Source organism: Lathyrus oleraceus, chromosome 6 (genome assembly GCF_024323335.1).
Source record: "Lathyrus oleraceus cultivar Zhongwan6 chromosome 6, CAAS_Psat_ZW6_1.0, whole genome shotgun sequence".
Lineage (NCBI taxonomy): Eukaryota > Viridiplantae > Streptophyta > Magnoliopsida > Fabales > Fabaceae > Lathyrus > Lathyrus oleraceus.
This window is the reverse complement of record NC_066584.1, coordinates 31,158,775-31,171,342: the sequence shown is the minus strand read 5'-3', so window position 1 is coordinate 31,171,342 and position 12,568 is coordinate 31,158,775. Positions and strand designations below refer to the sequence as shown.

The window sequence follows — 12,568 nt, the reverse complement described above, 5'->3', positions numbered from 1 at the left end:
ATAGCTTTTTTCGCATAGTTGACCAATGCTAAGTAGATTATGTTTAAGACCTTCAACAAGTATAACATCAGAGATAGTAGTAGAAGGGGGATTACCTACACTACCTTTACCAAGTATTGCACACTTATTGTTGTCTCCATAGGTTACAAAACCCTTCTTCTTTGGCATGAAGTCAATGAATAGGTAAATATCACCTGTCATATGCCTTGAGCATCCACTATCAAGAAACCACATTCTTTCCATGGAGCCAAGACATTCAACCTACATGATCAAACATGAGTGATAGGTACCCAATTTTCATTGGGTCCTTGAGAGTGAGTAGAAACATTATTGAACTTGGGCAACCTTTGAAATACATCTTTAGGAACCAAGTATCACCTAAATTTACATTTAGAAATGGTATGTCCTTTCTTGCAACAATAGTGACAAGTCAAGTGATGATGTGAGTGACTTTCACTATTAGATTCCCTTACAGCAAAATTGTACTTCTTGTACGACACATTTAAAGATCTTTTAAATTTTGTTTGATTGATAGAGAATGCAACTTTTTGTTCTAAAGTCTGGTTCAATTTGGCTTTTAGAGTAATAACCTCTTTTTTCCAAATGTGACAAGTTTCACACCCAAACCAAGAAGGTTTCTCATCCTCAACATCAACTTTTGAAGCATCCAACTTGGTTTGCTTAAGAGCTTCCATTTGTTTTTCAGTTTCTAAGACTTTGACTTCTAAGTATGAAAATATTCTCTTATTTGATGCCAAGCTTTTAAAAGCATCTACAACTTCATCATATAGATTTTCAAAAGCAATTTGTAATTCAGAATAAGACATTTCATCAATAGGTTCATATTTATAATGACTTACATTTTTCTTCTTATGATGATGGGCCATGAGGCAAAAAATTTCCGCTTCATCACTTTCACTTGAGGATTCATTATCACTTTCCCAAGTTATGTATGCTCTTTTAGGCTTGGTAGACTTCTTGTATTGACCATTTCCTGTATCCTTCTTAAGTAATGGACAATCCGGCTTATAATGATCGAATTTTCCACAATTAAAACCTAAACCTTTGGATTTTTCTTTTTTATTCTCATCTTGCTTTAAGGAATTTGCTTGTCTCCTATAGTTGATGAGATTCTTGTTGGAGTGCTTCAATCCATTTCTCTTAATGTACTTATGGCACCGTTTAACAAACAATCATATTTCTTCATCATCCTAACACTCATTATCACTAGTTCCACTATCATATTGCTCTTTTGTAGAGAACTTAGAACTAAAGCCACAAGAGAAATTTTGACTTCTTTTCCACCTCATTTTCCTTGTTCTTTTCTTTCTTAATCTTCTTCTCATGCTTCTCAAAGCAAGTGAGTTCTTGCTTATGTTCTTTAAGCTTACCAAACAAAGTAGTAGTGTCTAATGTCAATAGGTTGTTAACTTCCTTGGTGGCGATGACCTTAGGTTGCCATTCCCTATTAAGACATCTCAAAATTTTGTTAGTAGAAATTTCATTGGAAACCGGCTTACCAATTGCATTCAAACGATTTATAAGATGAGTGAACCTCTTTTTCATATCGACAATGGTTTCACCATGTTTCATATGAAATAGTTCAAACTCCTGGTTCAAAGTATTGATTCTAGCTTGTTTGACTTCATTTGTACCCTCATGGGTAACTACTAATGAGTCACACATAGCTTTAACAGTTTTGTAGTGAGAAACATTGTAATATTCATCAACTCCTAAAGTAGAGATTAGAGTATTCCTTGTTTTCCAATCACAAGACCACTTTTTCTCATGATCCTCATTCTGTTGTGCTTCCGGTTTAGGTACAAAAAAGCCACAGTAATTTTAAATAGACCATTTTGGATGTCGTTCCATACATTTCTATCAATAGAATTGATATTGATACACATACAATCCTTCCAATAACCATACTTTTCGCCATTGAAAACAAGTGATTTATTATCCGCCTCTTTAGGTTCAGAACTCATAACACAATAAGAAATTTTAAAGCACAAGATAAACTGGTGCTCATGATACCACTTGTTAGACGAGGATAACGATCTAGAGGGAGTGAATAGATCACCAATAAAAAAAGTTCAATTAAAAATCTATTTTAAAAATTATTTACTATGACAAGCGAAAGCAATTCCAGATCGGCACTCGTATATCCCAAATCGTTATCGGAAGAATCGGATATGCCTATAAACCATAACAAAACATATAACAATGATGAGAAAGTAAATCAATATGTTTTACAAAATATTTTTTTGCACAATATGACACCTTGTAATCAATTTCCAATAAAATAGGACACAAAAATTAACTAAGACAATTTATCAAACACTTGGTGTGCAATGAACATCAAACTGATTTTCTTTTGTGTTGAAGATATGAAAAGCAAATTAAAATTGTTTAGATTTCCATTATCTTTACAAAACAGTTTGAATGACTTCAACATAAACTGAATTTTCAGTTTATCAAATTGTACATTAAGTGTAGTATCGAGAGAGAGAGAGAGAGAGAGAGAGAGAGAGAGAGAGAGAGAGAGAGAGAGAGAGCAAAGATTTATTTAGGTATTTCCCCATTTGTCCCTACTGTGTGTACGTCTTCCCCAATTCAAAATAGAATTGAGATATGTAATTGACCTTTGCAAGAGTTGTATACAAGAGAAAAAATAGAAATTCAAATCCCTAAACCTTATGTTTGATGTTAATCCTAACTTCTTCTCTCCCCTTTATCTTAAGCAAGATCAAGTGACCTAATACTTCCAAGTCGACCCTCTAGTTACCACCACTCCTTTGACATAAACCTATTCTTCAAAGCTTTCACTCGGTTGAATCCCGTTGCAAAATCTTATACAAAAACCCCAAAATAAACCTTGATCTCGGAGGAAAAACCCTAACTGATTTTACCGGTGAAACCCAAAAAAAAGATTAAAATATTTTATTATTCCTGCTATCATTATGTATTGAAATATTTTATTTTTATTATGTGTTAAGTTTGTTTTTTCTTATTTAATAATCGATTAATTTTCCTATGATTGTATCTAAGAAAGCTAATGATTTTTAAATATACTAATAGAAATTAAAAGTGAAGAGGGCTCTTATTGTCTATTTTATTTTATTGAGTAATAGTATAACTATTTTCTTAACTTGATTATTTATAGTAATTAATATCATGTGTATTTTAGTTTTAGATGGACTCAACAATTCATTAGAATAATTTATGGTCAGTTTGTTTTGGCTTTTTTTTTAAATGATTTTTATAGTGTTATATATTTTAGTGTAAAAAAAATTTACAAAGAAATTTTTCATAAAAGCTTCAAATGAAAATTTGGTTTGAATAGTTATTTTTAAAATGTTATTTTAAGTATTTAATCATTTTATCGAAACTTTTTTTGAATATCAAATTTTCAAAAAATCACTTAATTTTGAAGCTATTTCAAATAGCTTTTTATAAAAATCATTTTTAAGATACAATTTTTTGAAAAAATTATGATTTTGACTATGTTTTGATCTTAAATAATGTATATTTATGTTATAGAATGAACAATTCAATCTTTTAATTTATAAAAAACAAATTTAGAAAAACTTATAATATTTTGAAAAACATTTTTGTAGAATCCATTTTCAAAAATATAAAGAAAAAATCTATTTTTTTAAAGCTAAAATAAACTGACCCTTAGTTTTATGATTATGTTTCATTTGACTATTTTATTTTATAGTGCAAATATTTATTGAATACTTTAAATTGATTTGAGTTCAAATTACACTAATTAGAGTATTTTGTTTGGCTTAAGTAAAAATTGATTCAGGGAGATTTGACTTTCGTTGTAAATACTAGAATTCCTCATGCCACCCTTCAAATCAATCATGATCATGACAACCCTACATATTTTTAAAATGATAAAATTTAGTTGTTATAATCAACTATTTGGTTTTATTGTAAGTGAAAACAAAACAAAAATGCTTAAAATCTATGATTCTACACTAGATTTTTTAAAAAATTGGTATAAAATCATTTTTTAATCAAAATATGTTATTTTGCATTAGATTTTTCAAAAATTTATTGTAAAATCATATTGTTTTATTTATATTGGATATTTTGAAAATCTAGTATAAAACCAATAAATTAAAAAAAAAGTATTAAGATTTTATCCTGATTTTTTAAAAATCTCTAGACACTATAATTCAAACAAGTTTTTAAAGGATCTGATAGTAAATTTTGTGTGTTTTTTAGATAATTGTTCAAATTTAATCTATTGAATTTTTCGAAAAATCTAATGCATCCGCATATTTTATATCAGTTCTTTCAGAATTCTGGTATGAAAAAAGATATCTTTTCAAAATTTATGATCTTATATCAAATATTAGAAAATTATGGTATAAAAACATTGATTTTCTAAAAAAAAATCCAAATTTTTGAAAGAAAAAAATGATATAAAATGTAAAATTTTATTTTAAAAAATTGAAAGAATCAATTATTTTGGATTAAATGCAATTTTGATCCTCTTAAAATTCAGTTTTTTTGTCCCTCAACTTTATTTCATTTGAAATTTGATTGATCCTTCAACATTTTTGAAATACTTTAAGCTTATGACCCAGCTTTTTTTTTACAGAAACAAACCAATGCACATGATGACACCAACTCTTGTGTGGATTATCTTATAAACTCTCATGTTATTTTTATGTAAAACAATGTGGATTTTAATGGTTAATAAATAACTTTCCAAACTATTATTCCTCTTGATAATGTATTAAATGTGAGTAGCATGGTAATAGTCTTGTATTGGTTGAAAATATGGAGATTTGAGCATTTATAAGTGAGAGAACTCATCCACCTATAATTTTAAGATTTTTGGTGAATATGTGATGTATCTCTCACAAAGATCTTATTTAAAAAAAAAAGAAGATGTAGAATGTTGAATGTTTTGTAGTGAAAAACTCCTTCAACAGTCCCTTATTTTCCCATCTTTCAACTTAGTTTCCATTGGGGGAAAAAAGCATGTTGACATGTCATTGCTCATGTATTCATAAACCAACACTCTTTGAGATCCACCCTCACAAATTCCAATGTAAGTTTTAGTTGCATAGTCACTGCAACGGGTGGACATCGGACGGTTATGGGTGGATCCGGGCCCAAAATCGTCAATCCGAATGAATCCATAGGTGAAAAAACACAGTCCAGTTTCGTCCAATGATGTTTAGGATTTCGTCGGTTGTCGGTTTGAACGGTTTTCGGTGTCATCGGATGGGTTAATGCGGATTTTAATTAATCAAATATAACTTTTGCAAATGAAAATTCAAGAAATTTAAACATAGTGTTAAAGAATAACATCGAATGAAATAAAATTTACTCAAAAAATTCCTTCAACATAAATTTTTAAAGAAACAATGGTCTTTCTTTTTTATGATTTACTAACAAGTAATAAAATTTTAAAAAAAAAGAATATAAAGTAAAATAAGGTAGATGAACATCTTGAGAACAAGTAGATCTAATGCAAAGATTAGATATGAAGTAAAAGAAATTAAAAAATGCCTAGTTCATAAACAGTGAACTAAACTAAAGATTGACAGAGGCAACAAAACTTATCATATAATTTGAGAGACATTTTGTGTAATTTTAGAGAGGCAATAAATGAAAGAATGAAACTATATCAAGATGAAAGGAAGATAAAAATTTGAGAAGCATATTTACAGAGAGAAAATGTGAGATTTTAGAGAGAGAATCGTGTAAGTATAAATGAAATTAGGCGAGAGTGAAAACCTTTTGTGTTAAATAGTTATCATATAAGAAAAATAATAGAGACATGTGTCTCTCTCGGGTGGGTCTGGGTTTTGATGGATTTGAACTGCACCACCGAATCCGTCCACGTGTAACCATGCAGGCCCGTAACCCTTACCCGTATAAACCGAAAACCAACCCATACCCACTCATTTTCTTAATTTTCCTTTCGGACTTATCGGATTGGGTCGTTTTGGTTCATCTTGTCCACCCCTAGTCACTTCTTACAGAGTTGTGTTCAATTATCCATTAATGTTTTCAATTAGAAATTAAGTGAATATATCAAGAAGATATTATCTGGAACAGGATACAGTTTTTACAATTGAAAAGTTTTAACGTCCAAAAGGATATAGTAGAATATATGAACAAGGTGTATGTGTGTACCATGTTGCTTTCAATACTATATTCTGTTTTCTTATGCGTGTAGAAAAACATTTGACATGTTAGCATTATTCAAACATAGTATAAGGTGTGGAATGTATAAGGTGTGATTTCTTGTATGCTATTTTTGTTGTTCTTCTCTGTTAAGTTATATCGCCACTAAAGCAACTTCATTCTACTCCATTTTTTTCTCCACATGCAAGGTTACAAGAAGTGTAGCCACTTTGTTTGGTTGGATGAAGAAATGAAACCAAGAACAAAGGAAGTTATTTTGTCATTACTGCAGAATTTGAATGATGAGAAACAAAAGCTGAAAGATTATATAAGGAAAGATGAAGAAATGAAGATGAAGATGAAATTATTGAAGAAGCATTTGAAGCTCAACTGGATGATTACCATTGTTGTGTTAATTACATATGTTATTTCAACAATAATGAAATAGGATAGATCCAATATGTTTAGGTTATATATTGTAACATGTTTAGCATATGTTGGTTCAGTTGTGTTCCTTTTTGTAACATTATTGGTTTAAGTTGACTTGATAATGAAATGAAATTACATTATGTTGGTTCAGCTGCATAATAGTTGAATAACATATCATAACAGTTCATAATAGATCATAACTTGTTCATAACAGTTAAATAACCATAACAGTTGATATTTTATCAAAAGATCATAACAGATTATAACTTGTTCATAAGAGTTAAAATTTCATAATAGTTAAATATTATATCAAAAGATCATAACATATCCTATTACAACTTGTTCATAACATATTGGATCCTAACATACCAAACTACATAAAAAAATACCACAAATAGACCATATTGGTACTGAAACCTAACATAACAGACCATAACTTAGCAAAGACAACATTGCATTTAATCTTGAGTAGCTTGTGGTGCTTAAAAACACTGTCCAATCTCATCCTGGTTTTCACTTGACTTCTTCACCTTCTTTGCTTTGTTTCCACCCTTAATGTTCTTTGCCTTCTTTGCTTTGTTTCCACCCTTAATGGTCATTGCCTTCTTTGCTTTGTTTCCTCCCCTTGGTATTGCTCTATCAGCATCTCTTTTACCCTTGTAACTTCTCTTGTTATGTCCCATTTCTCCATACTTCTTACAATTAATAGTTGCAATTCTCCTTGAAAGCACGTGAGGGTTCTTTGGTTCATCATTTGCCTTGTTTCTCAATTTTTTTGGACGACCAATTGCTCGTCTCATAACAGGGGGATAAATTGGCACATGATCAATTATAGGCCACAATTGTGGTTCATTTGTTGGAAATACAATATTTGATTAGGTATTCTCAAAAGCTGACTTCCTGAAAAATTCATAAACACAACCCACCATACAAATCATACAAACCAAAGAACTCAAAATGCATTTGAATTATACCTGTAATACCCAGCCACAAAACTTTCAGGTTATTTTTTGATGTTTCAAATGCATGTGATTACATGACAGCGAGGTATTCCAGAAAAATCCCACTTTCTACATGAATATGTTTCATTTTTAAGATTCACACAGTATGTCTCAATCCCATTGGTCACATCAAAAATTGAAAGATTATCATCTCCATGCCAGGTTGGAGTCCATCCTTGTGCATGTTTCTTATTCTTCTCAATTACCAGTTGGATTCTAGGACATATAACTCCATCATACCCTTGTAACAACTCCTTTTGTTTTGCGATCCTCTTTATTATATAATATTTGATTCCCTAGAATAAAGTGATTATTGGCTTGTCTCTATGCTCCAATATTGCCCTGTTAAAAGCCTCACACATGTTATTTACTTACATATCGCACTTTGTATATGCCTTGAAATGTGATATGGTCCATAGTTGTGCAGGGGTATCCATCATGTCCTTCCATGCACTTTCATTCAATTCTTTCATTCTCTGCATTGCTCTTTCCCACATTGGTATTGTAGTTACCCTTATTGTTGCCCATAACGTCTCCTTTAATTCCAAACCAGTGTATTTCTTCTTCCAATTACCATATAGATGCTTGACACAAAGTCTCTACTCCACATGGGTACTGATGCCTTGAATTACAGGAACCAGTCCCTGTCACATATAAGAAGGCAAAGAAAATGACACAAGACAACATAAGATATTATACATGACATAGAAAGGTAAATAAAATGCATTAAGACAATATACCTTATGTTGGTAAAAAAATAAAGTCATATGCTCTTTGATTGAAGGCACTTAAATCCTCCAATAGAAGGTGTAAGAACCATTCCCATGAATCTTTGGTCTCAGCTTCAACCACTGCATATGCAATTGGAAGGATTTGGTTGTTACCATCCCTACCTATTACAGACGTTAATCGTCCACCATACCCCCCCCCCTTCAAAAAGAAAGCATCCAATCCAATGAGCGGCCTACATATCTTAGCAAAGTCTGCCTTGCAAGCCTCTAAGCATATATAAATCCTTTCAAATACATAGATGCATTTGCTCTCAACACATTGTATATACACAGTGCTCTTAGAATTTGACTTTAACAACTCTTCAGCATAACTACTCAAATGATTAAATTGATCAAAACCAGCACCTTGAGTCAAATCCTTGAATAATGGCAGGAAGAAAAAGGCGGCTAGGGTACGCACGCAGTGAGGCAACGAAGTTGATTTCCTTCATTAATAAAGGCAATAATAATTCATTTAAAATCATTATTTTAATTAAAATTATTTTTTAATATAAATAATAATTATCGTGAATTAAAATATTCAATTATAACTGACGTGGATGTCCAGCGCATGTGCCACATCATTAATGAGTCTATCAAATGGAGGGGGGGGCATGGAAATCTCAAAGGAAGTGAACTTTAGGGACCAAAAAGTTGGTTTTTAAAATGAAGGTACTAAATTTTAAAAACTTAAAAATAGGGGGACCAAATATACATATAAGCCAAAATTTTTTTATCCTAGTCATCATTTCCACATGTACAAAAGTGGAGGGAGACCAACAAAATCCTAAAGGAAGTAAAGTTGAGGGACCAAAAAATTGGATTTTAAAATAGAGGGATCAAAAAATTAAAAACATGTAAATATGGAAACCAAAAGTGCATTTAAATCTTTTTTTTTTTTTTGCATATTGCAGTTGTGCCATATCCAATTTGAGGGGCGCCATATATAATTCTAAACAATTATGAATCTAAGAGAGAAGACAGAACCAGCCTTTCCTTTTTTTTCCTTCCATCTTACATCTCACGTTCATACAACTCCCTCCCTTTCTCCAAACCCTAGTCGCCACCCAATCATCTATCTACCCTCTTTGGTCCCCCAAAACCTCTAATTGAGAAACAAATTCTATTTTCCTTCTCCACACCCATCCACCTTTCTATTGAACCAGTTGAAGACTTGTTCTGAACACGCCATCTCCGATGTCATTTCCACCTCTTCTTCCAATAACAAAACTCTTCCTCAAATATTTATCCCGAACAAACAAATGACCGCAACCACCAGTTTTGTTAGATCTGAGCTCAAAGCAACAATATTCAAAGGTTAAATGACTAATGACATAATCTCGTGAGGTAAACTCATTACACAAACGAGTTCAAGAACTTTTTAAGTTTTCCAAATGACATCCTCGATGAAAACCTATCCTCGATGATGACCTATCCTCGGTGGTGAACTTATCCTATATCATGAACTCGTAGATTATTTCCTCATCCATCGCAATGATTCAATGCCCAAATCACCACCTAAACAATCACAAAGGTTGATTTCTCAAGCCATTCATTAAGAGTCATGGTGAAGAAGGATCCAAAGGTTAAGGTACTACAATAACGGGAGTTGATGGTGTAAGTTGTAAATGCGCCTAAGAGGGGGGGTGAATTAGGTGATAAAAATTTCTTCGATCTAGTTTCCGGTTTTTGGATATTTTTGTTTAAGTGCGGAAAATTAAAATGCGGAAAGTAAACGACACCGGAAATTATAGTGGTTCCCTTCACAATCCGAAGGTACATCCACTCCCCTTTCACACGAAAGGGAATTCACTATAGTTAGAATATGGTATAGCCTATTCACACAAACGGTGATGCCTACTATCTAACCTATAGACAAACAAGTGTATGAAGAACAATCCTCTTCAACACCAACCCTTGTGTCCAACAATCCTGGATCACAAGTCAAACAGAAATAATTCTATGAATGATTTTTAATAAAGATGTAGTGTTATCAATCTCCTCTTGATTGATCTTCTCCTTAGATAAATAAGTCACTCAAAAGATAATATGCAAGTGTTCAACAATAGAATGAGATGAAAATTTTTATTATGAACACTTTCAAAAATTATTAAAGGAAAAATATGAGAGAGTGATTTATTTGAAGTTTGTATGAAAATTCTTGGAGGTGAAAATTCATTTTGAAAATTTAATAATTTATATTGCCAAAAATACCTTTTCAAAGAGGTATCATTTCCCTCATGAACATTGATGAAAAGATATAATTTTTCAAAGCCATTTTTGCTGTAACGAACAGTGTTAACCGGTTAACCATATGGGTTAACCGGTTAACGCATGCAAACGTTAACAAAGAATTTGAAAATTGGGGCTGTTAACCGGTTAACCCATATGGTTAACCGGTTAACACTGTTGAAATGCAGAAAAATACTTAAAAAAATAAATGTGTCTTGCATTTCAAGGTGTTAACAAATGGTTATGTTAAAAGATGCAAATGCAGATCATATTTGTTGAACACTTGTATACTAATCTAAGAGTGAGTTAGATATACCTAAGAAGTGAATCAACAATCTTGCCAAATGGTGTCTTGAAAATGAAGCTTGATCAAAAATGCATATGCGGCTTTGGATACTTGATGCTTGAGATAACTTTGTAGCTCTTCTCTTTTTGCATTGATGCAAGTTGTCTTCATCAAAATACTTCTTGGATTGAAGCTTGCTTCTACAATCTCCCCCTTTTTGATGATGACAACCACTTTGAGATAGATGCAGAAGGTGGAGTTTCTCTAAGATGATTTCTCCCCCTGAATTTAAGAACTCCCCCTAAATGAGAGGCATACAACAATTCTGCATAGAAAATTATTAGAGAAACAAGTCTTCTCCCCCTTTGTCATTAGCAAAAAGGAAGAGACTTAAGGAAAAAGCATACAAGTAAACATACATTTTGCGATTATCAGATAAACATTGAATCACAAGGTATGACAGAATAAAAATGGATTTAAAAGTTAAGTGTTTGGTAGACATGACAATCATAAACATAGTTTAACAATAAAAACACTAGGACAGCATATAACAGAAAACATAAACAGGAAAAGAACATAGTGCTTTATTCTTCTTCCGAACCGGCCTCATCCTCCTCACCATCCGCTTCACTACCGTCAGCACCTTCATCATCTTCTACGGGAAGGTTGCGGGAACTCAACACTAGGTTCCGAAGACTCTTGATAGCACGGGTGGTCTCACGGTGGTGGCTCATCATGGTAGTATAGAGAAATTCATTGGTAATGCCACCTTCCGGAATAGGGAAGTTTGAAGAGGAGGACCCATCATCATATTTGTAGGAGCCGTCGTTGCTTTGAATAATTCCAGTATTTTTCATGATGGTAACGCCGTTGATTTCATTTGCTGTAGTGGTCATAGCCAAAAAATGTTCTCGCCCGATTTCCATATCTGTGAGTTCCAAAATCCTTGAGATAAGGCGACCGTATGGCAGCCTTGTCTTGAGAGAGAGTTGCTGTCGCAGATGATACAACATGGTGGGCAGCCAATTAACTCGGATCTTGTTCTTTACTGCAAACAGAACTTGCATTTCCAAATCATTGATTTGAGACAGGTTGGAATCCTTGGGCAGCAGAACATGGCAGATAACATAATGCAGCATACGATCGTCAACCGACAGATTCTTAGCATAGCAAAGTATGCGAGAAGTGCGCTGTCCCGACACAACCACCTCCCTGGGAAATCATCAGATAGAGTAGTAGTATTCCATCTTATCATACTGAGCCCATTTTCCTTCCTCATGATTAACACCTTTTCTAAGGAAAAAACCTGAATATGGAATCTTAAGAGACGCAGCCAATGTCCCAAGGTCGGTAACAATTTCACAGTCTCTAACAGTTGCAGACAGCATGTGTTGTTCATCAGTATTTAGATTTAAAGTAAAATGATTCAGAAAGGATTTTACCAAGTCAGTGTAAATTTTCCCATCATCAGTGATGAACTCATGCAATCCTTGAAACCTCAACAACTCAGGGAAAGAGAAAGTAGTGAAGGATTTGAGATTCACATACTTACCCTTAAGCAGATGTCGAACCCTGACCTTGAAGTCCATTCTCCTTTTCTTGGCAGTTTCCATTTTCAACTCTTCCTCTTCACTGCTAGAAGATGAGACAGGAGCCTTTCCCATTCTTGGTGGAGCCATGAAGAAGATGAAGAT

The 12,568-nt window shown here is 32.7% G+C and overlaps 1 protein-coding gene across 1 annotated transcript; it reads right to left on the bottom strand.

The window, feature by feature from the left end:
- Nucleotides 1-374: 374 nt before the first annotated feature.
- On the bottom strand, nucleotides 375-7,385 carry LOC127093827 (uncharacterized). Its single transcript, XM_051032730.1, has 4 exons — nucleotides 7,076-7,385; nucleotides 2,126-2,196; nucleotides 1,306-1,800; nucleotides 375-1,160 (listed from the first exon to the last, which is right to left on the bottom strand). Exons 1-4 carry the CDS (start codon nucleotides 7,383-7,385, stop codon nucleotides 375-377), a joined length of 1,662 nt encoding a protein of 553 aa, XP_050888687.1.
- Between the last annotated feature and the right edge of the window lie 5,183 nt (nucleotides 7,386-12,568).

What these genes read in the sequence shown, in the direction of transcription:
- LOC127093827 (XM_051032730.1), bottom strand. Translation starts at nt 7,385, where the DNA reads ATGAGACGAGCAATTGGTCGTCCAAAAAAATTGAGAAACAAGGCAAAT. An exon ending in AATTGCTTTCGCTTGTCATA is followed by an intron (nt 1,801 to 2,125) that starts GTAAATAATTTT and finishes GAAGCACAACAG; the next exon opens with AATGAGGATCATGAGAAAAA. An exon ending in AAAAGAACAAGGAAAATGAG is followed by an intron (nt 1,161 to 1,305) that starts GTGGAAAAGAAG and finishes AAGTACATTAAG; the next exon opens with AGAAATGGATTGAAGCACTC.